The sequence below is a fragment of the Drosophila yakuba genome, chromosome 3L, assembly GCF_016746365.2.
Source record: "Drosophila yakuba strain Tai18E2 chromosome 3L, Prin_Dyak_Tai18E2_2.1, whole genome shotgun sequence".
NCBI classification, from domain to species: Eukaryota; Metazoa; Arthropoda; class Insecta; order Diptera; family Drosophilidae; genus Drosophila; species Drosophila yakuba.
In genome coordinates, this window is record NC_052529.2 from 23,236,920 (window position 1) to 23,262,015 (window position 25,096).

At 39.1% G+C, this 25,096-nt stretch overlaps 1 protein-coding gene across 31 annotated transcripts in view; it reads left to right on the plus strand.

Annotated features, from left to right (window-relative positions):
* LOC6540104 (hemicentin-1) overlaps nucleotides 1-25,096 on the plus strand; it is a 112,680-nt gene that overhangs the window by 60,771 nt on the left and 26,813 nt on the right. For 6 of the 31 annotated variants that reach the window (XM_039374110.1, XM_039374117.2, XM_039374116.2 and 3 more), the window contains 9 exons: nucleotides 4,719-4,902; nucleotides 7,432-7,461; nucleotides 8,285-8,425; nucleotides 9,554-9,587; nucleotides 10,041-10,687; nucleotides 10,791-11,144; nucleotides 12,129-12,223; nucleotides 13,157-14,563; nucleotides 15,777-16,955. In XM_039374110.1, coding sequence (XP_039230044.1) covers nucleotides 4,719-4,902; nucleotides 7,432-7,461; nucleotides 8,285-8,425; nucleotides 9,554-9,587; nucleotides 10,041-10,687; nucleotides 10,791-11,144; nucleotides 12,129-12,223; nucleotides 13,157-14,563; nucleotides 15,777-16,676 — 3,792 coding nt within the window. In that variant the 3' untranslated portion in view covers nucleotides 16,677-16,955. Of the gene's footprint in view, nucleotides 1-4,718; nucleotides 4,903-7,431; nucleotides 7,462-7,644; nucleotides 7,657-8,284; nucleotides 8,426-9,553; nucleotides 9,588-9,649; nucleotides 9,951-10,040; nucleotides 10,688-10,790; nucleotides 11,145-12,128; nucleotides 12,224-13,156; nucleotides 14,564-15,776; nucleotides 16,956-25,096 lie in introns of those variants that run through there. The other 25 variants (XR_005561142.2, XM_039374120.2, XM_039374123.2 and 22 more) reach the window with 15 other exon arrangements.

Genomic DNA, 25,096 nt, shown 5'->3' on the forward strand with positions numbered 1-25,096 from the left:
TTTGCGTCAGATTTTCTACTGCATTCTCGATGTCTTCCTTAGAGCTCAGAACCGTATTTAATTGAAAAGAGTTATCAAGATGTTGTCTGAAAGCAAAAAGATCAGTTTGGCTGTTTATTAACCGAGAGCAAGGCCTAACATAGGAACCTTCTGTTTCTAGAGTAGCAACAAGGGCTACATGGTCGGAGTCTAGATCCCAGTTTTCGCAAATGCTTGTTCTGTCTAAGTTTATCCCATGATACACAGCAAAATCAATGCAGGTAGGGGTATGACTGGGCACATATGGGTATCTAGTTGGCGAACCTGTAGCACTTCTGGCTGAAATGGCTTCAGCAAGTTCTCGACCCCTGGGTGAATTGTACGTATCACCCCATAGCCAATGTCGAGCGTTCCAGTCCCCCCCAACAAAATACCTTTGGCCACAAGAGAGAAGGATGTCACTGAAGTGTCTCTCTTCAATTTTATTTCTTGGTGGACAGTATATCGCGCTAAATTCCATATCTCCCAGCCCGGTGGAGACCTTAACTGAAGACATCTGAATACTTTTCAATAATTCTTTGCGGGAAATGACGAAGGGAGCTCCTCACCAGTACTGCTGCTCCTCCCATTCCGTGATTATGGCTTGAAGGTTTATATGCGGGATAAAAGCTGTATACATGTATCTTAACTGTGTTCCCTCTGTTGAGTCTGATCTCGTTTAGAAGAAGAATGTCAACGCAGTTGTTGTGTGCGAAGAGTTCAACTTCTTTAGCTTTACCTAAAATGCCATTTACGTTCCAGATAAGAATCTTCATTGCGATGGTAAAGCGTTACTATGGAGTTGGAGAGCCGATGTATCAGCAGTCCTTTGCTTCAGTGTATTGACCATTTCATAAACCATTTTTTCCAGCCGATCAAGTCGTTGACTATTCAGTTTGTTTTGTTGTTGTTGATCCTGTTGCTGCTGCTGAAGCCACGACAGGAATTGCTGCTGTTGTTGCTGTTGCTGCCAATTCATAAATTGTTCCTGCTGCTGTGCCAATATTGACTGGACGTCAATCGGGTGTAGCTGTTGTTGTTGTTGCATTTGCTGTTGCCATTCTTGGAACTGTTGTTGTTGCTGTTGTAACAATGCTTGAGCGTCAAGTGAATTATTTTGCTGAGTATTCAGCCGTTGTTGCTGCGATAACTGTTGCGTTTGTAAGTTATATAAACGTCGCTGAGCTGGTCCATTCTTGGAGGGCGTTGTATTAGAATATTCGTTTGCTACTGTGGCGTAGGATACTTTTGTATTTTCCCCAGGACCTATAGATGGTTGATGTTGTGCCATATTTGGGAGTTGTTGTGTTAGTCGCTGATGTTCTGTTGATTGGTTGGTACTCCTACGGCGATTAAGCTGCACGGAAGGAAACTGTTGCTGATCTCTATGATTGAACCCATGATTATTTCTGTTTGAATGATTCGCCTTCTTTACAGGCCCCATAGCTCTGCGGAGAAGCTCCTGGTACTTATGGCATCCTTTATATCTAGCCATGTGATCGTGAGAACAGTGATAGCATGTGGGCAGAGCATCTACAGGACGTGTGCATTGTGTGGTTTGGTGATTTTCACCTCACCTAGCACAATTTGGATGTCTGCGGCAGTATTTAGCTGTATGGCCATACTCCTGGCAACGTCGACATTGTGCAATTTCACTGGACTTTCGCATCCTTTCGATCCGTATTTTCTGTCGGCAAAGGGTTGTAAATTTCATTAATATTAGGGCAGGGCTTAATGTTAATAAAAAAAATATTAAGTTTTTCATCTTTATTAATCCTTGAACTAGGGTTGTGAATGTGGAGTACTTCATAGCCTAAACATTTCAGATCGGCAGTTATATCTTTGTTTTGTGTGCTGTGATGTAAGTCCCTTACTACAATTTTGTGTGCTTTTTCTGTCAGCATTTGGTAAGTGTGAAACTGCATACCAATCTCATCCATATGGCTAACAATCTTTCTGTAAGTGTCACTGTCTTTGGGAAATATTCTAACTGTTTCCCCTTGGTTAGCTTTGACTACAACGTTATCTAGATTTGCCTTTTCTTTTATAAGCTCAAAAAGATCATTTAAGTTGCTAACATTAACAACAATTTGCGGTGGTTTTTTAGAATCTTCGAGTTGATTGATGGCGTTAGGTATTTCCTGAGATTTACTGCCAGTATTGTTTTCTGCAGATTGAAGTTCGTCCATGTGGGCACTAACATCATCCGCACCCTCAAACAGCATGTCTTCTCCGTTTTCTTCATTAGTAAAGATGTCCATGTCGAGAATAGCAAACCTGTTACTAGAGCTTGCCTTCTGGTTACTTGTGGGGGCCAAGTGCAGACCCTGGGTACTGCTCACTCTTTTCGGGTTAAAGATGGGGGACGGTGGCTTTGTATTTTTCCTCTTGCCTGCTTTCCTATTTTGATCATCCAGTAATCTTATGGCTGCATCGCTTAGGTTTTTTGTTGCAATGTCGGGGCTGGTCAATTGGGAGCTTTCTTGGTTTATTACACTTGAACCAGAACAGATGCTGCTCATTGTGGCATTTGCCATTGTGTATATGGTGCTGCTACTGGCACTAGTAAATGTCACCGTTGTTGACTACTTTTATGAGACTTATTGCATGTAATGCGTTGAATTTCAGATCGGCACTCATCTCTAATTTTACTAGGTAATTTTCCAGCTATTGAGAACATTCCATGATCAATCTGCTTCTTTAAAAGCTTAGAGTCATTGAAACCGTTTTCATTCATTGTTTTTATATTAAGTCTTAATATTCAGCAATAAATTTGCAGACCAAATGCAGGCCAAAATCGCCACAAACAGAGCAAAAACAGGTCGGTTTTACTGATAAGCAAAGTTTTTATTGCACCTCTTATGCAGTTCTGCGCGGGGTGAGGTAGATGACTTGCCCAAAGGGCAGAAGCACCGTTTGACTGCACTTCACCTGATGCACTTTGTTTTTGTCAAACTGCCGACACCGCCCAGAGCAGCGCCCAATTAAATGATTTGTGCTATCTTGAGCACAAAAGGGAATGCACCGATAAGCAAAATAGACAATCACTTTTGCATGCGCGCGACACAACCGATCTCTTTGAATGCAGATTTGCGGCCTTCAAAACATAATGATTGCAATTATTCAGTTAATAAAAATTATATTATTTTATCTTATGAATACTGCAAACATATAATTGGCGCAGTCGTTAGGATCATAAAAATCGGAAGTCCTTTTAGTACGGTACTGGTCATTTACAGGATATGCTATACAACTAAACCAGTGATAAAACAGTGATTCCTAAATTAAATTGATCCGCAAAACAATCTACGTGTGTGTAGATTTCCATAACACAATAAGAGAGAACGCTATAGTCGAGTTCCCCGACTATCTGATACCCGTTACTCAGCTAGTGGAAGTGCGAAGGAGAGTCTTCAACACTGACAGTTTTTGGCGTTTTATGGGCGTTAGAGTGGGCGTGGCAAAAAGTTTTTTGGCAAATCGATGGAATATTACAAGACCAATACAAAAATGAAAAAATATTAAATTATTTTTCAAAAGTGAGTGCGTGGCAGTTTTGGGCGGTTTGTGGGCGTTAGAGTGGGCGTGGCAAAATGAATCGACAAACTTGCGCTGCGTCTATGTCTTTGGAGTCTGTATGCCTAATCTCAACTTTCTAGCTTTTATAGTTCCTGAGATCTCGACGTTCATACGGACAGACAGACAGACGGACGGACAGACGGACATGGCCAGATCGACTATTGATCCCGATCAAGAATATTTATATTGTCGGAAACGCTTCCTTGTGCCTGTTACATACTTTTCAACGAATCTAGTATACCCTTTTACTCTACGAGTAACGGGTATAAAAAAGCATTTTTCAATCATACTGATCAGTATTATATGTAAGTTATACGGTCGCTTATCACCTCAGCATCAAGTGCGAACGAGATAGTACAGTTTGGTAAGTGTTATAAGGTATAAACGGTCGCTTATAAGCTCAGCAGCAGATTCCCGCCAGTGTGCAGTCGTAACTTTCATCCTCGGCAAACAAAGTATCCTTGATCAATTCCTTGAGGTGAACTAGTGATACAATATACTAGCCACATAAATGAATAATTGAACCTGAATTAGGGGGAAAACCTATTTTGCAACCTGTAATAGATGGCTGTTTTTTGCTAAGTGCATGCAAACTTGAATAGTATTTTGGAAATTTAGAAACAACTTCATCTACTTAAACTTTAAAAACATAAATACATCGTAGAAAAAATATTAAGTAGTCGAGAACAAATGAAGCAGGTTTCCCGACAATATGCATTTTAAATTTTATTTTCGGAGAGACCAAACAAAAAAGACCAGTTCTCACTCACAAGTACAGTCTGGTCTCCGTTTTGGATAACCCTTCAGGTACTGCTCTTTGCTGCAACAACACTGCTTCCATCTGTAACCGCAGCTTCGTAGTGTTTTCTAGCTGCTATTTTGGACTTCTTGACTCAAAACTGCCGCTTTTTAGTGGCTGTGTATTTGGGACATGCATTTGGGCGACTCCTTACGAAATTCTTTATCTCTTTGTCATCCAATTAATCTATTTCAGCCAAAATTGGATTTCACTTCACGTGAATTCACGTGAAAAATATAGAAATCCCAGCTTACAGACCATCGAAACGTACTATCTTCAATTTGATCCTAATATTTATTTATTACTCTTAATATTCTTGCAGGCTGATTTTTCTTGGTCAATTAAAACTGAAAATGAAACAGACGAAAGCTTGGGCAGCGGAAAAAAAGAAAACTCTGATAAGAGTTATTACATATTACAGACGGATTATGCTATATCCAGGACATACAGATGTGTTGCTAATAATACAGTTGGTTACGGCTCATTTTGTGAAATCGAAGTAGCTGGTACGTAAATTAGAATTGACTAGTTTTCAATAGTTAGAATGTAAAATAAGGTTGCCGATTCGTATGTGAGATACGAGTACTTTTGCATACTTATTGATTGTGCTTATTTTTACTCGTTATTCGTTGAGTTTTTCTAATTCATTAAAAAGTATGTTACGGGTATGTAGAAGAAAGCGTTTCCGCACCATAAAGTATATATATTCCTGGTTAGGAACACAAGTAAAGTTGATTTACTCTGTTCCGGCCATTTGTTTGCCCGTATAAGCTTAAAATTGTTGAGATTCTAGTGAATTTCGTTTTAGAACGTTGTCGTGCCCACCCATGACCTGCAAAAACTGTCACATACACACTTTTGAAAAATGTTTTAATATGTTCTCATTTTATTATTTGTCGTCTGTCCGATTCCTATCGGTATCTAAAACTACAACTCCCACAAAGCGCACAACTGTCACCCCACTTAAAATTGTATTTTTTCATTTTATAGTTCTATTTATCTATCTATATTTTCTATCGATACGCCAAAAAAACATTATACTTTCCCGTTCGCACCTATATCATAGTCGAGAAAATCAACTATTGCGTTCTCTTTTGTTTTTATATACCCGTTACTCGTGGAGTAAAAGCATATACTAGATGGGTGGAAGAGTATGTAACAGGCAGAAGGAAGCCCAGTCGATCTGGCCATATCCCTCTGTCCGTCCGCCTGTCTGTCCGTCCGCATCCAGGTCGAGCTCTCAGGAACTAAAAAAAATAGAAAGTTTATTTAAAGCATGCATTTTTGCCACGCTCACTCCGTGCCTAACGCTAGTCGAGGAAGTCGACTTATCTTATAAAACAGATTTCCAATATGTTCCTTTTATTGCCTAATAATAGTACTCTTCAAGAAATAATACATCATTTTTGTAAGTCCAAATTTTCGAAAACAAAATTTATACTGCAGTTAATATACAAATATGTTATATAACAATATACAAATATGTTATGTAACAATGTAATACTGCAAAAAAGGATTAGAAGAATATGAACAAAATAGCAGATTAATATCAGCATAGTCTAGTTCCGTGACTATCTGATACCCGTTACTAAGCTAATGAAAGTGCGAAGGAGAAATTTCAACACCGACCGTTTTTGACGGTTTGTGGGTGCTAGCGTGGCAAAAGGCTTTTGGCAAATTATGTAACAATGTAATACTGCAAAAAAGGATTAGAAGAATATGAACAAAATAGCAGATGAATATCAGCATAGTCTAGTTCCGTGACTAACTGATACCCGTTACTAAGCTAGTGAAAGTGCGAAGGAGAAATTTCAACACCGACCGTTTTTGACGGTTTGTGGGTGCTAGCGTGGCAAAAGGCGTTTGGCAAATTAATAGAAATTCACAAACTAACAAACAAATTAAAAAATATCATATCATTATACACAAGTGTGGGCATGACAGTTTTGGGCGGTTTGTAGGCTTTAGAGTGGGCATGAATCAAAATTGCGTCTATGTCTCTGGAGTCTGCACGCCTAATCTCAACTTTCTAGCTTTTATAGTTCCTGAGATCTCGACGTTCAAATGGACAGACGGACATGGCCAGATCGACTCGGCTATTGATCCTGATCAAGAATATATATAATTAATATGGGCGGAAACGCTTCGAATCTAGTATACCCTCCAACTCTACGAGTAACGGGTATAACGAGAGAGAATGCTATTTGGAAAAACAAACATAAACTTTAGAAACTGGAAAAAAAATTAATTAAATTAAAAACAAGTTTTAATTTGTTTAAATGTGTGGGCGTGGCAGTTTTCTGCGGTTTGTAGGCGTAGTAGAACGTTTTATCGCAAGTCGATAGAAATTTAGAAGACTAACAAAAAAATTAAAATGTATCGAATAATTTTTTCAAAAGTGTGAAATTTATACATGTATCATTTATAAACGACAACACTTCCTTTGAATCAGTCCAAAAATATCCTGATGCCTATTCAATTGGCAGGTGAAAACCCTTTTCACTCTATAATTCGGTGCCCAGCACTGCAGCGCATAGCTTTATCCGAGACAAAGTCTTCTTTGCCGATGGTACCAGTAGTAGTGATATGGAGCTAAAATCCGGACGTAGATCGGGTTTGGTTATGTATTATGTATTTCCCTTTATAGCATTTCTAATCTCCTTGTTGCATCCAGAGCACCTGACGTTACAACATATGTGGCGGGATTGAGTCAGAAATAATTAAGTTTATCAGATGGTTCTTGCTCCAGGCGATTAGTTGAAAAAACTGATGATCAGGGTGGAAATTAGACAATTTGCTAATACATTTTGTCCGCGCTCACTGTTACACAGCAAAAACCTCCAACGCACACAATTTTTAAAAAAGGTTTAAATTTTATTTTTTCTTGCTAATTATTACCGCACCCCCATTACCTTAGAAACGGATATCTGATAGTCGAGGAAATCGACTTTAGCATTCTTTCTTGTTAAGACAAGACGTTCCTTCATTAAAAGTACAATTTTTTATTTAAGCTTAATTTATTTTTATTTTAACAGCTGCATCATCACTTTTAGTTTGGTGGCAAGGTAAATGCCAGAAAAACTCCCATTCCAAACTAATTTTTTTATATTAATAGATAAAGTTCCAAATACCATTGTCATATAATTCCAACCCATTGTACTAATGCGCCTTGTTATGTTTTACTTTGTTTTTAAACTTTCAAATTTTATTACATGCATAACTAAATAAATTAATAACAATATATAAAGTGCGACCAAAAAGTAAGTAAATTTAATCTTTAAATTCTAATTTACATTTACATATATACATACATACATATGTCTAATATCACGGAATACATTTTTCTTAAAGCTTTTTTTTATCACATTATGAATTCGATCTTTTATCTCTGTCATAAACTTGCTTTTAAATTTTGTAATACGTTAATCTGATATCTTGTTACAGTAATAAAAATGATTGTTGTGTTTTTGGTAAGAGCCGTTTAGCAAGGGCCAATTGCAATTAATTAACAACCAGTAGAAGTCCAGTTATGCTGTTAAGTATATTTGCGGGAAGATTTGAAGTTTTGGTTGTTGCCCTATACGGACAGACAAGAAGATTGACGGACATTGTCAGATCGACTCGGCTATTGATCCTGATCAAAAATGTACCTATATACTTTATATGTTCGGAAACGCTTCCGCAGAAGCCTGTTACATTCTTTTCAACGAATTTAGTATACCCTTTTACTCTTTTGCTTTGGTTATTCATTTAATATATATATTTTGACCAACACAGTTGAAAATCTTTTTATTTTTAAGACCCGTGTCTAACCTAACAATAAGTAATGTTATATTCATTTCAACAAAAACTAAAATTTAATAACACTCTGTTTCTTTTGCAATTTAGAGCAACTAGCATGGTGGCAACTCTGGGAAAAGAACACACTAATCATACTAGTGGCTGCTATCTTGGGATTAATGTTGACCGTAATTATAATATGTTGCATAATTATATGTATTTGCCGTCGCCGTCGGCGCCAAGATAAATGTGAGTATGGTTATTTAATAGCAAAACGATTTTCTTACAAACAATCTATCTAATACAAATTCTAAGCAACAATCAAAGCGAACAACAAAAAAGCTTCCCCAATTTGTTACGAAAAAACATTAAACTGGTTTTTAAAAAAAGGATATTGTTGTTTGGTTGTTTTACAATGAACTCCTAACGTTAAAAAAAGCATGAGCAAGCAACTTTCGCATGATATTTTTTAGACTAAGCTGCAAAATTAGACAGATAGACCGATTTTTACAATTTAATGTCGTCGTTTACAATCTCAAACATTCTGGGCAAGGGACACAAAATTTGAATTTTTTTTGGTACAGTCCAAAACACCAAAAATTTATGCTTTTGGTCTCAGCTGACACCGAAATGGATCACAATTTAATTACAAGTTTTCTTTGCTTTGCTAATATCGACTTAATAATCAAAGGTACCTTAACCAAAAAAAAAGATTGCTATAGTGGACTTCCCAGACCATAAGATAACCGTTACTAAGCTAGGGGAAGTGCAAACAATTTTAACATTTTCTTGAATATCGGAAAAAATTAATTTAAAATAAATAAAAAAGAAGGCGCGTCAAAATGGGCGATAGAGTAGGCGTGACAACATTCGGAAACAAGCTTGCGTTGCGTCTATGTGTTCGGAAGCACAGATTAACATGGCCAGATCGACTAGTTATGCTTATCAAGAATATACATATATAGTTTATATGGTCGGAAATGCTACATTATTTTCAACAAATCTAGTAAGCCCTTTTACACTACGAGTAACGTGTATAAAAAGTCCATGTAGTAAAATTATACATTTACATTCATCATACATCTTACATATTGTCCTCTTTGGGTTCTGTTCTGACTGCTTTACGTGCTAGCAGGTTGGGGGGGGAGGTCAGGTCTGCCCTCAAATGCTCGACAAACCCACAAGAAAATCAATATGAACGAAATTTTATTGCATTAAAAAATATTATTTCTTTATTCAACATGTTCGATATGCTTTACATTTGCAACGGTGCGACATCAATGCACGCTGAATTAAACGCAACTAACTCGCATGTGCTTCAACAACAATTCCACGCATATATGACATACACACTACTACACCTACATATATGTACAGATCTCACGGAAGTGCCCATTAGTTGTATCCAAAGGTAAGTAATAATTGTAAATTACAAATCTTTTTATTAAAAGTTTTTTTAACTTCATATGTTAGTGCACGGGTCTGTACCAAAGTATAAAGCCGTTTCCTTTTTAAATGGGGAATACTGTCAGAAATTGGAAATGAGTTCGACAGACCTTTTTATTTCAGTTTTTAAGTAATAATGGCTAATTCCGTTTAATATACCTTTTTTTTATTCAATTTGAAAAATAATTATTTTAACTTTCCCAATATAAGTTTTTTGTAAAGTTTACCCAATTTAATGGCCATATTTAAAATTATCTCAATTTTGCAGTAAAAATAAGTGCATGCATGATGTTCTTATGCTAAAATAGGCTTTGCATGTACCCTAGAATATCTCAATGTTTTACTAACTAAATTACATTTTTTACCATAAATACTGCACCTTCATACACATCCCAACCCTACACACAATCATCATTAGTGGATTGTCTGATCAGTTAGAAATGTCACGTGTGAGTGGTAATCTATCAACACAGGATAAGTGTAACGCCTTTTTGCCAAAGCCATCTTCCTCACGCTTTATCGGTAACGCACCGAAATCGCCCCCACGCTGGCCAATTCGACCTGGCGTAATGCTTCACGTAAGCAGTAATACCAAAGAAAATCTGACTGTAAATCGAATGACAGTAAAACCGAGCGCCTCCGGTAATGGTAGCGACATGAGCCAGTTGTCGGCTCAATTAAGTGTTGCAACAAACGGAAGCCGGGAAATCTCCGATGGCCCCATTCTAACCGAGTTGTCTGCGGTGTCAAGGGAAAATACAGCTTCGGAGGTTTCTTCTTCAGCAAACCGAAAGGAAGCAACTGTACCGCCTACAGAAAAGAATGCATCTGCATTAAAAATGGCGCCACAAGAAATCTTATCTTTCAAAACCCGCAGTGGTGGCCACAACAAATTGGTTCATATTTGGTCATTGCTTTTTAAAAAATCAGACGATTGCACTCGAGATAGTCAACGGAGCCATGTTAGCCTTTTACGGACTTTTTGGCGCGGAATGGCTTCTAATGAAAATATCTCTGGACTCGAAACTCAGCATCGTTTGAAAGGAATCCGTTGCAGCGGAATTGGTAGAGTATATTAAAAGTATTTATATTTCAGCCTTGTCATATGTTTTCGTTTTTTTATTTTTACCTTATGTTCTGTATACATCAACAAATATCAATCCTATAGTAACCTACAAAAGGACAAAAAAGAGTGTACATGCAACGTCTGACGCAGCATCAAATGAAGAATCATCCTTAAGAGAAAAGCCGAACAACTTCCAGTCGTCCGCGTCTATTCAATTGCCTTCAAACTTGGATGGAAATACATTTAAATTTTTATTAAAAGGACAAAGGAATAATTTTTCACAGGAAGTAGAAAACATATCGTGCAATGTTGCTCCTTCTGTAACGAGGGGAAGCTCTTTGGAACCTTCCACGAGACCTCCATCATTACCATTGAAGAATTTTCTTAATATAACCGGCTGGAGCTGTTCTGGTATTTCCACGATAGTCCCAAACAATATACTCGATAACGAGCCAAGTAAGAATATATACATTTATTCGAATTTACTTAGAATTTGGGTATTTAATATTAAAATCCTTTAATGCAATACAAAATTTCAGCAATAGATTAAAAACTATAAAATAGTTCCTGTAGAATATTTATTGAACTGTAAATATTACTGTAATGTATTTGTATACAAAAACATTTGATAAACTCATCGATTTCCTCAACGATCGTATTCCCGTTATTCAGCTAGTAGAATTACGAAACAGATACTTAGAATTCTTTGATATATCAGAAAAAATCATATAAAAAATCAAAATATGCTTCTCCGCTTTTTCTTCATACAAAAACTGTTTTTTTAATTAATTAGTTCATTAGCTAAAGTTATTTGCTTTTACAGCTTGATGTCCGAAATCAGTGTTTTTTGCGGGAACTGTATAGAGTATAACCCGTTTTCAGTAAAAACCTTTGGGACCAATTCTATTGCAGGTTGCATATGAAGCGAGAAGGGCAGAATCTGACCACTAAAAATAAATAGCAAAAATTTGCCTTTGTTTTTTTTATCATATAGTGTTTTAATTCCATATATCGTACACCATTATTTAATTATTATATATTTTCAACTGAAAATAGATATAAAAGTAATTCAACAAAATATAAAAGGTCGTACCATCAATTCAATCGTAAGTAGAATAACTAAAGAAATTCTATTCACAGATTATCACATTTCTTATACGTAGAATTTAAGAGGTTTCTATCTATAAACTTAATGTTACCATTGGCTTTCGTTTGCATGGTCCTTTAATGTTAATTATTAAGCACTACTCTGATCTACTGAACACGTACAACAAAATATACTTTTAAACCTTGTTTTTACTTTTTAAAATTTATTTCTCAACAAATTTGTATAATTATTTTATTTTCTTTTCTTCTCGTTTGCTTTCCATATAACAAATTAAAATTCGTGGGAATAAATTAAAAAATACAACCAATCCGTACCATAAATGCCTCATATAGTAAACGACAAGTCGTCTTCACTGGGGGAACCGTTGTCGGAACCTGGCGAGTATGAGAATCTTCCATTTCATGGTCTGCAAACGGCACCTAACAAGGTATAATAAAAATATTTATAATCTTCCTTACACTCCATGAATGCTTTTACGAACACTTTTTAATCAATTACCCTGTTACGCATTTTTGTATCACGCATTGCAATAATTTTGATAAAAATTAAAAAAAAAAATAGTTCATCTTTTACCCGAAGATATTAGTGTTTGTAAATCGTACATTTCTTAAGCTATTCATGCTTCGTTTGCCCACATACTTGCTTCATTACTTTTTATCCGCTTCAAGTAAAGTGGGGAAAATGTATTAATTGATTACGATGCACAAACTCCAAATTTGTGGCTCATTACATAGCATTAGTTTTAGGTATAAATTTAAAAGCTAAAATGTTACACATTCCATTTAAAGTGCGTATTTGGCAAATCTTTACTAACGATACGTATTCGGAATCTGTACATTGTAATCAACCAATTTATCGGGTGCAATCAATACAATTTATTCGTTACACAGTGTATTTTAAGACGATACAAAATAAAAGAGTAGCCGCCAAAGAATTTAACTTGTAGTTGACTTTCAAAAATATTGTTTATATCTAAGTAGAAAATCAAATCAGTTACAATAGTTCCATTACTTTGAACACCTATTTTCATTTTGAACTATGGTTATACAAAGATTTCAAAACGGATTGCATATGTAGGTTAGGGCAACACTGAAACTTATTAATGTATATTCAAGACTTAAAAGTGTTTCTATCATTTGAGTGGTTAATGTTAATTCATAATTTATATCTTTATTGTTGTTCGCTAGCAAACACTTTAATACATACAAGAATATGACAATTTGACAAAATGCATAATATTTATAGAATTTTCTTTGACTAATATTTATTAATAAAAATTAAACTAATATTTTTATGTTACCTTTGCTTCTGTGTGCTCCTTGCTAACTTATGATGCTTACGCAATGGATTTGTTAACCAGTTCTCTACTACCCCTACAAATTTTAATAACAACACAAATGCGGTACGCGTTGCTCAAAGACCCAAGACACTGATTGGAAATATCAATCAGCCATCTGTCGGCCATTACCAAGATTGCCAGGCCACTCAAGATCCACTTTTATATCAGCAACAATATTTTTGCGATCAGGACACACAAAATGATCAGAGATCACAGTACAACACAATGCACCGCCCACCAAATAATGTACATTATAATCAATGCCAAAATAAAACAGATTTTAATCCTCAAGATCAGCATAGCCCAAGCAATGGCTTTTCTGAAAGTTACACTGAGTATTACCAGCAGCACCAGCTTCCGGAAAAAATACCAATGCCATTTCGAGCAGGATCGTCTCAAGAATTGGACAGCAATTCGCCTTCTAACATTCATTTATTGAATGGCACAGATCACATTCCACACTTAGCATTGGTTGATATTAACCCATTCCTGGCCGCCGCTAACATTAGAAAATACGATAAAACGAACGAAGACAGTATGACACGTGCGAGACACAACAAAAGCACTTTAAAATTTGAAAACAAATTTTATTCGCTTAAACATCCAGGCGGAACAAAGCTAATAAATCGGGCCCTGGATAAAGACTATTCCGAAGCTGGTACCGCCGCTACTGAATATAAATCTCTTTCGAAATGCAAGATGCACAATTCCTTTGGCTACAATAGACATTGCAGTGTTGGCACGCACGTGCAGCCGATGCGCTTATATGATCCTCCTGCTTATCAGAACATGGTTGTGGAGCACGTAGATGATCAAGTTATAGAATCCAAAGAAGGCGAGGCCAATCTGACAACTGTTCAAATGCACACTCATCCAGGCAAAGAAAAAATAAAAAAGCACCACCATTGGCATCACCAGCACCGGGAAAAAAAAGATGAAGGTCTGGGTCCTGATGTTCATCAAGTGGAGCCTGAGCGTATCAGCATATATCGAAGCGACTCTGGAATTTCCAACAGTTCTTACGAGTCACAGTTCTCAAAACCAAAGAAGGCAACCCTAAACACCACCTCTGGCCCATTAGTTCGAAAGCAGGCACACAAAAACATGGAACTCCAGAACAGTGTGTTCGATGCGTCCTACGCAAGTAATGTTTCTGAAAGCGAGCCACAATTAGATAACAATACACCATCGCATCAGTACTGCACAGCGCAAAGTATTAGCTCTTCGCATTGCAACCGCCCTCAGACACGAAATTGGTACAGCGAGAAGACTACTAAAAATGATTCCGGGCAGCATCAACTTAATCAAAAGTGCGTAGGACTGGATTCTACGCCTTCAGAACGCATTAGCTTAGATACCTCCAGCAGAAGCGAATATTTCAAGTCGGCGGTGCCAGCTGAGTGTAGTACTGTTCAGACACTGAATGAGGTAGGTATATGCAGATAAAAATACGACGTAATGGAAGAAGAAGAATATATAAAAATTCTTGTGTTTTAAGATACACTTTTCTGACAAGAAGAACTGGGATGATATACCAAAACTTGATAGATTCTATTAATATTGGATCTGATCGATAATATCCAATCCTAAAAAGTTTATATTCTTGAACGTCCGTCTGGCCTTCCGCCTTTAACGAACTTCCGTTCGTAAGTCCGTGATCGTCTGTCTGTCCGAATGAATGTCGCGGGAACTAAAACAATAAATTCTTAGTCGATGGGCACAAGAAAACTTAATACTAAAACATAACACTAAACTTTGAATAAGTGCTATATCCACAGATTAAAAAACAATTCTTTTTGCTTTAACAGTTTTATTTTAATTGTATTTTGTTCTTTAAATGTATATGCCAGAAAAATAACGTTAAAACAGTGACGTTTCTTCGATCCCCTTGTGATCCCTATGCTAAAAAAGACCTGATCCAATGACCTTAAAATGTTTTGTCCGAGCCTAATGTCCAAAGCGACTTTCTTGGTATTAGATACTATTTGAGTAAGTCAATTTCGTCCTTAACGAACTTTAAGCAATAAACAAAAATATTCGTTCCATGCATATATGTATCAGAGAGCCGCAACGAGTCAAACATATTTGTTCATACTCGAGTACTGATTTGGACTCTCAATTATTCTTTCGGTTTGATTCATGTATATGAATCGAACCATTTGCCTTCGACCAGCAACCGAAGTAGCCCATACCGTATAGCCGAGTCTGATTCCCTACTTCGTGCACAGTTCGCTGTAATTCAACTGAGTTTGACGCTGAGCATACTTATATTGAATGGACAAGTTGGTCGTGTTGATTGGTACCGATTTGATTCTCTTTTAGACAGAGTATTTGTTCATACTTAATCATACTCGTTGCAGTTCTCTGATATATATATATATGTATATTACTGGTATAAGAGTTTCTTGACAGTAATAATAAAGTAAATAATGTAAACACCCTGTGTTTATTGCATATTCCTTATTCTTTCTTCAATTATTGATAAGTAAAGGTTTTTATTTTAGAACATGTTTCAAACTTTATTTCCTTTCATGATTTTCATAAACGTGGGACACGTGGGCGACAACGTAATCTCAACGCATTTTCAACATAACCCACATAATGCATGATTTTTACAACCTAATGTTTAAACTAACTTCAGAAAATCCAACCACTCGCTATTAATCCATTTATAGTTGAAAATGGAAACAATGAAGTATACACCGGTAACAAAAATAATCAGAAACACCGACGACAAACCATCAGCAACCCATACGAACATATCCAAAGCCACCCATATGCAAGACCTGGCAACCTTTGTGACGTCTCAAGAAAATTCCAGAGTAACAGCTCAGAAACCCTTAAAATTTTCAATTCTGGCTCCAAATCTAACACGAGTGCTCCTCAAACAGCAGCGCCAGAGCATTCGAAAGTCAAGAACGCCGCAAAAATCAGTAGCAAAAAAAACGGGACTGGCGCCAATAGAGAACATTATGACGGAGTGCCAGCTTTAAATAACTTACACGCGTCAAGACTAGGTTCTCTAGCCGACATCGATGATTTTCCGTCCGAAGTATCTTCAAGCGCATTAGTGGGTAATCCCGCAGATGTCCAGTATGATTGCCTAGTGGCGCGAAGGCCTATGCGCATGCCGTTGCGTAAACATCACACCTTCCATTTCCAAAGCACTCAGACAGCCAACGGCAAGCTACAACAGCTGCGGGAGCGACTGCAACTTCAGCTACACGAAAGTAGGAAGGTCGCGCAAGAAGAGTTTTCACCGGCTTTTGATGCGCTGGAATTAAATGAAAAGCATGCCTTCAAGCCGATTTCACCAATTCCTACAATCAGCAATTCGGCAGTGCAGAGTACAAGGGAACAGAAGCAAGACGATTCACCGCAACATGATTCTGCACGTTACTTAAAAGGGGCAGAAGATGATGAAGACCTTGGATACAGTTTCTGTGAAGAGGAATGCATTGTAGAAATCGATATAAATCCCACCTCGGACAATCTTATTACTGCCCCGGACAACAGCTCCTGTACATCGAAGGCTGTTTAAAATACGAAAGAAGGGTGCTCCTAAATACTTTATGTCGCAAAGTAGTTGTGCAGTGCATATTTAGGTATTTAAATAATCGAATAAAGCCTAAGTGACGCAAACAAGGTATTTTTAATTAAGTATACCTAAAAAAAACACATTTATACTCTGAAATCAAAAAATTTAATATCGTTCGTGAAAGAAAACCAATAAAACTAAGCTGTATTGCGTGTGTTAGTTTTAGGATGTACAATACATTTTATACTCGTTAATTGTAGATTAAAAGATTAAAAAAATCTAGATTCGATGAAAAATTGTGTGAAGGTATTGTTTCCGGCCCTTATAAAAATCTATTCATATTAGTTTATTTGTCCGTCTATCCACCAGAACGTCGATCTTTTTGTGAGACTAACAATAATTATTAAAATCTTATTATATAACTTATATTAATTACAATTTGAAATAATTGTATTAGTTTGAGACGGCTCTGACTGCACAGACGCGTAAGCGACTTCGCGAGAGGATTTTCGTGTGCGACGAGCTTTGCTTGATGTTTACTCTTTCTCATCTGGATTTAATCGCTGACGAGTTCGCAGAAACGTTGACTGAGCTCGGTGTATAATTTCAATGTTGGTTTTTGAAGCACTTCCTCATAGTTCACAGCAGTATGCCCAGATGGGTTTTAAGCGGTGTTGTAGAGGAGTACTTTGTATTCCAGAATAGGGGGAGAGTTGCAATTAATAAGCCAGTGAAGATTGGCTGCTTTAAGCTTTATAAGAGTCCTTTTAGATTCTATATGTTGCCGCCAGGTGAGGCGTTTATCTAGGTGAACGACGAGATATGTTACTATGTGTCTGATTGTGGGCTGAATGTATGGCTTAGGGTACAGGGTGGGCATTATCTGTTTAGTGTAAATGTTACATGTCTGTTTTTGGTCTCGTTTTAAGATGACAGGCAAGTATTTCTGTTGCCTTTGCTGGGCATCTGGATCGGCTGAGTATTGCCTTTTTCCACCTTTGAGGATAGTATACAAGTTTTTTAATAGCGTTGAAGAGATGGCATAAGGTCTGAACCGCACACGGTGGGAGTTCTACGATCATTTTTGGTGTCACCAAGTCGGGACTAATGGATTTTTTGGGCTTAAGATGTTCTATGATAGATGCTATCTCGCTTTGGCTAACTGTTATTAGATTTATTGGTGGCAAGTTGTTAGTTACTGCAGGTCGTGGAACACTGGAACGACTGTTTCTGCTGGTGGCTGAATACTTTTGTATGTCTATGTCTACGTGTTGCTATTTTTAGCTGTTCCTCAGCCTTTGTGTGTCGGTGATTCTATCATTCTCTTCTTAGTCTTCGTTTTTCAAGTACTAGCAGTTCGATTTCGCGATTTGTCTTGCTAGGTGTAATGACCCGCTTACTAAGAGTAACACGCGTTATGATTTATAGTTATATATATTCAGTTCGTTTATTTAGATCTATGGTATTCGCACATCCACGCTGCTTGGCAGTCCGCTCAAGAGTAATCCATTCTCTTACTCAGACACTAGGCGATCGGTAGTGTCTCTCCCGTCGCTGCTCTCCCGATGCTTGGTTGTTGGCAACGCCGGTCGCCACATCCCTCCTTTATTAACGAGTTTTAGCTTTAATGGCGGCAGGGGTGGCTGGATCCCGGGGCTTCCTTCTGTGGGCTGGAGTACTGCGTTCTCCGAGGTAGGTGTTGATTCCGGTAAGCTGTCATTTGGTTGCGGCGTTGGGCAGGAGGCTGGATACGTTTGGCTAGCTGGAACTTTCTTAAGATGTGAGGCATTTCTTGTTAGTTTTCTACCACCCCCTTCGATCACCACAATATTATTGTGTCGTTCTAAAACCGTAAATTCCGTCTTGTCGAAGTTTGGTGTAAGTTTGTTTGGGAACACTACGTTTTTCAAAAACACCTTGTCGCCCACTTCTATATCGACTTCCTTTGCCCCTCTTCTTTTGTCGGCTGCCTGCTTTCCCTTATTTTTTTCAATAATATCTTTATCTCTCTCTCCAGAGTCTAAGGTATTCTCGCAGATATCCCCAATGCCCGGTATTTTGTCACGGATGACTCTGTTGAACATCAGCTTTGTGGGCGCAGACCCTGTTGTTCCATGTGGGGTTACGTTGTACATAAGAACGAATTTTTGGATTTCCTCTTTGTAGTTTTTTCCATTTGCGTATGCTATTTTTAAGCGTTTTACAAGGGCTCTGTTCATGTTTTCAACTTCCCCGTTTGCTTGCGGCCAATACGGTGGGGTTCGAACTTGTTTAATGCCGCACGCTTTGCAGTAGTTAGAAAACTCCTCGCTAACATATTGGCGTCCATTATCCGTTCGTAGGTGCTCAGGATATCCCAGTCTACAGAAGATCTCTTTCATTGCCTCTACCAGGGTCGTTGAAGATATGGTTTTAAGAAACTTATGCTCCATATATCGTGAGAAATAGTCAATGAAGACTAGAACATATTCATTGTTGGGAAGCGGACCTAGTAAATCCGACGCTACCCAAATCCAAGGGCCAGTGGGAAAAGGATTCCTGTCCATAGGGGGTGGCCTGATGTCTTGTGATACCAGGCAACAATCTCTGCAAGCTTTGACAAACTTTTCTGCCTCTCTGTCTATTTGTGGCCACCATACTTTGGATCGCAGGCGGCGTTTCATTGCTGTCTCGCCGGGATGTCCTTCTTGGGCTAACTCCAGTACTTTTACTCTCAGAGATGTTGGCACGACTAGGCGGTTTCCCCTCAAAAGGAGCGAGCCAACCGCTGAAAGCTCATTCCGAAACGGGTAGAAGCCCACTGAACTATCGGGCTTCCAGGAGTCGTTCTCCAGGCAACTGATTGCATCCATAATCTCTTCATCCCTCTTTTAAGACTCTGCTATTTCATGAATTGTCATAGATCTTGGGATAGAGCTCTGTGCGACGCGAAGGATGCTGTATTCCGTCTTGTGGTCGATTGGTTCTACCGCCGGTATTTGACAGAGTCGAGACAACGCATCTGATATGTTGTCTCTTCCGGATTTATAGATAACGGTGAACGTATATGCCTGGAGCCGCAGCAGCCACCTTTCAATGCGAGCTGGGGGCTTGGATGTTGGTTTGAAAATGGCTTCCAAGGGCTTGCGATCAGTTACGAGTTCGAAGTGCAGGCCTGCCAGATAGTAGTAAAATTTCTCCACTGCCCAAACCAGCGCTAGGCTCTCTTTTTCAGTTTGGGAGTAGCGTTTCTCCACCTCCGACAGCGCCTTGCTAGCAAAGGTAATTATTAAAGGTTCGTTGTCGAATTTGAATTGCAATAACACAGCCCCAAGGGCAACCGGGCTGGCGTCCGCAATCACCCGTGTTCGATGCCTTGGATTGAAATATGATAATTTGGGTACCTTGGATAGGAGATTCTTTAGGTTGCTGAAAGCATTTTTCTCGGCTTCGCCCCAGGTGAATTTGCTTTCAGTTTTCAGCAGTTTTCTTAGAGGATCTGTATGACTTGCAAGGTCCGGAATGAACTTCCCGACGTAGGTCACCAAACCGAGGAAGCTCCGCGTTTCTTCTTTGTTCTTTGGGTCTCTGAAAGATCGGATGACGTCAATTTTCTCAGGGTCGACTTCTATTCCCTTGTCGGATAAAATATGTCCGAGGAATTTTAGTTTGCTTGTCTTCCAGATGCACTTTTCTTTATTCAGTAGGACATTATTTTCCTGAAAGATCTGGCATACTTCTTTTACGGTGCTGTCGATTTCGAGGTCAGTTGCGCCAAAGATGATGACATCATCGATGAAGTTCATGGCGTTAGGTACCGCAGATAGCATCTGCTCGAGAAGGCGTTGAAAAATTTCGGGAGCAGAATTTACTCCAAACATCAAACGCTTATAGCGGAAAAGTCCCCTTGGAGTTATGAACGTTGTTATTTCCCGGCTCAATTCATCAAGGGCCAGTTGGTGATAGGCGTCCTTGAGGTCTAGGCGTGCGAAGAATTTAGCCTCTTTGAGTCTGGTCATAAAGCAGTCGAAAGTTGGTAATGGGTAGTTTTCCCGTAGGATTGCTTTGTTTGCCAGTCGCATGTCGACACATAAGCGGATGTCCCCGTTCTCCTTAAACGCAAGCACGATGGGAGATATCCAAGCACTCGGGCCCGTGACTGGTTCAATTATATCTCGACTCAGGGCTTCATCCAGTTTTTCCATAACTTTGCCTTCGAGCGCTGCCGGGATTCGTCTTACTGGTTGTTGAACGGGTTTCACATCATAATCTATGGAAAGGCTTACTTCAATGTTTTTCCATTTTGGAAAAGGCTCCATTTCCTCAATACGGTTAATGTTTCTTCCCAGTCGGAGGACTTTTAATTCTATAGCCGTGTCTCGGCCCAGCAGAGATTGTTCTCCATTTTCAATCACATAAAATGAGGCAATCTCTTCGGTACCCGGCTCAACGGAAATTGGGGCCTCGAAAATATACATTACTCGTAGTAATTTATTAGAGGCATAGGCTCGGAATTGCTTTTCTGTATGAGTTCTTACGTTAAAGACTGTGGCTTTTCTCTTCACTAGCAGAGACCAGTCCGCGTGGCTGACAAGGTTAAACTTGCACCCCGAGTCAATAATCAAAGAAATTTCACGGCCTCCCACTCGGCATCGTATGAACTCCTCTTCATCTTCGCATGACACTTTAAAGCAATGTGCCTCGCCCTTTTTGAGTTTGGAGCTGGTGGCCTCCTCTTCGACAGAGCGAATATACGTGCGAGGCCTTTTCAGGTTATTCCTTTGAGACTTAAGGAATCGGCCGTTCAAGTTAGTTCGGCACTTCCTGGCAAAGTGTCCAGGCTTCGAGCATTTATTGCAAGTCACATTTCTTGCCGGACATGATGGGTCGTTGTGTGTGTGTCCGAATTTTCCACATCTGGGGCACTCCCCACTCTGTTTAAAACCACGATGTGTAATTTTACAGATGGGTTCCGCAATTGGTCTTGATGTCATTTCTTTTGATTCCTTGTTGATCTGCTCCTCAACCTGACATGCTTCGATCACTTCCTCTAGTGAATACTCCTTTCCCAGAAGTCTTTTCTTGAGGTCTAGAGGTGCCCACACATCTATGACTTTATCCTTTAGACATATATTCTCAATCTCCGCTTTTGAGGATCCGAATGCACATCGTTGCATTTGTTGGCGGAGTCGCAGCATGAAATCTCCAATGCTTTCTGTGTCCAACGGTGTCAGGCCTCTGAATAGATGTCTTTCAAACGTTGAGTTCTGCTTCGGTGAGAAGTGTTTATTTAAATGGTCGATGAGGATTTTATAGATGTCTTCTTTATTTCCGTCGCTGGGCTCCACCAGCGCACCAGGTAGAGAGTATACTACTGACTGTAGCTGGACTCCTCCCAAAAGCAGTAGCTTACTCCTCTTCTGCTTCTCGGTATCAATACCCTCGGCCTCGAGGTATATTGTAAATGCCCTCAACCACTTCTCCCATTCATTTCGGAGGATTGCCTTGTCGATCACCTCGCACAGAAACGGTTTAATGACACTGTCGGTCATCAATCTTAGGAGCTTGTAATTATTACTCAGCCTCAGTTCAATAATACCTCCCATTTACATTTGGGGTTTTGTTGTTTCCGTTTTTCCTTTTAAATTTTATGAATTCTTTTGGCTTGTGGAGAGAATACTGCTCCACCCGACCTTTAACCTTTTTGTTTGCAACTCAAACCGATTACCCAGCTCTTTCTTAAAAGCTTGTAATATTTTTCCTTTTTCCTCCGTTTTTATTATTTTTTTTTTTTAATTACATTTTTTTTTTAATTATTAAAATATTTATTTATTTGTATATTTCGTGTTCTGTTTCTTTTCTTTTTTTTTTCAAAATATGCTTTGGCTTGTACCACTACTCGGCTCCTCTCTTATAGCTTATAATGCGTACTCGGCCCTTGCAACTCTTTGGTTGCTAGAGAACTTTCTCTCCAGCTCACCTTTTAAGCTTGTAAAGAGTATTACTCTTATTGGTTATTATACCCGTTACTCGTAGAGTAAAAGGGTATACTAGATTCGTTGAAAAGTATGTAACAGGAAGCGTTTCCGACCATATAAAGTATATATATTCTTGATCAGGATCAATAGCCGAGTCGATTTGGCCATGTCCGTCTGTCCGTCCGTCTGTCCGTCTGTCTGTCCGTATGAACGTCGAGATCTCAGGAACTACAAAAGCTAGAAAGTTGAGACTAAGCACACAGACTCCAGAGACATAGACGCAGCGCAGGTTTGTCGATTCATGTTGCCACACCCACTCTAACGCCCACAAACCGCCCAAAACTTCGACGCCCACACTTTTGAAAAATGTTTTGATATTTTTTCATTTTTGTATTGGTATGGTAAATTTCTATCGACTTGCAAAAAATCTTTTTGCCACGCCCACTCTTACGCCCACAAACCGCCAAAAACTGTCCTTCGCACTTACACTAGCTGAGTAACGGGTATCAGATAGTCGGGGAACTCGACTATAGCGTTCTCTCTTGTTTTTCTTATATCCTGGTTGCTAGAGAGTGTCTCTCTAACTCACTTTTTCTTAAGCTTGCGAAGAATAATCTCTTCACTCAGCCTATCTGTCGGAGTGCATGTGTGTTGGATGAGAGTGAGCGAAAAATTCTGCATATAATATTACTCATTCCGCTTTGTGCTTAACGTCATTTTATGTTGGCAACGTGCAATCTGCACTCACGCAGCTTATTCCTTCTCTCCTCTTTCCACATTTTTATGTATGTATATGCCGGCAGGCACGTTCCATCACACACACACTCACGCACAGCCTATATCACGCCACTCGTTTACCGTAATTTCGCGCCTTTTTCCTAATTCATCAAATTTACCAAAGTTTTAGTTATTATCATTATCATTTACCGATTTTTCCACTCGTCGCCAATGTAATGACCCGCTTACTAAGAGTAACACGCGTTATGATTTATAGTTATGTAGATCTATGGTATTCGCACATCCACGCTGCTTGGCAGTCCGCTCAGGAGTATTCCATTCTCTTACTCAGACACTAGGCGATCGGTAGTGTCTCTCCCGTCGCTGCTCTCCCGATGCTTGGTTGTTGGCAACGCCGGTCGCCACACTAGGATTGGTCGTTTTGCGTGTGTTTGGAGGGGTAGTGGCCTTGGCAGCAGCAAAACGTCATCGATTCGGCCAGACGGTCCTCCTCTGTAAACACTGTTTGAGTTGGTTCCATGTGAGTAAAAAGATGTTTCGTGTACCTTGCACAGTTGGTCCTGCGGTTGGTCACTTATATGTTGTCGATGCCTGATAGTAAGGAGAACTGGAGAATGATCAGATGATAGTTTTGCAAGTAACTGCTGTAATATTATTTCATGCGATCTTTCTTGTTGTGTTGCAAAGTCAATAAGATCCGGGATTTAGATCTGCTGACCAGTATGTAGGCCTACTCGGAGTCACACAATCGAGCATATTTCGCAGCTTAATGAGGGTGTTGGAAAGTTTTTTTGCCCTTTGGGGTCAAAAGGCGTGATCTCCAGTTCATGTGCTTGGCATTGTAGTCACCGGCCGCTATGAATGGCTCCCAAGTAAGTTAAAAAATGTCAACAATTGGTCTTCAGAAACTACAAAACGGAGGTGGGACTGCGCCCAGAGTAACGGGGCCGTCCCTGGATTGCATGTTTATGGAAGTGAATTTCAGGTAGGCTAGGATTGGTGCGATGTGTAGGAGGGGGTGCCGTGTAATACGGGCATGATTGTGGCGGAGTGTAACTGATGTGGGTGGCCTAAGCTCGTGTTGACTCTTCACATTTGTTAAGGCGGCTCTTGAGTTCCTTGTATACTACACAGCCACGCCAATTCGCTGTGTGACTTTCGCCGCACTTGCTGCACATTTTTAACAAGATGTCTTCATTGTTACTATGGCAGTTCGCTGCGCTATGAGCTGCACTACAGACTGTGATACGCCGATGTAGTAGGGGCTGTAACTTGTATATTTGGTGAACTTCTTTTTTTTCAGTATCTGGCAGTCTGGCTTTAATTCGATTTTAAACATTGGTTGTGGTTCCTTATTTTTGTTAAATGTGTTTAGGACCATTATTGCATTAAAGTTATTTTCTTTGAGTAATTCTACGGTTTCAGTGGTCGAAACAGTTATCTCAATACCCTTGAGAACAGCCTGCAGGCCCATTGCACTTTTTTGCTCGTATGTGAAGAAGTTTTTTTCTGCGGCATCCAGGAATTTGGTTAGGATACGATGGCTAGCCTAGGTTTCAGTTTGAACTTTTGTTTCATGTATGCTTCCCTTTTCATAGGGGGAGTTTTGTATATTGGAGAAGGCTTGACCTTCTTAGATTCCTCTTTTGATGACTTTGCCGTTTGTACACTTTCTTCAGTAGAAGAAATCTGTTGGTGTTTGCTGGCGTTTGAGAGGCATGTGAGCAT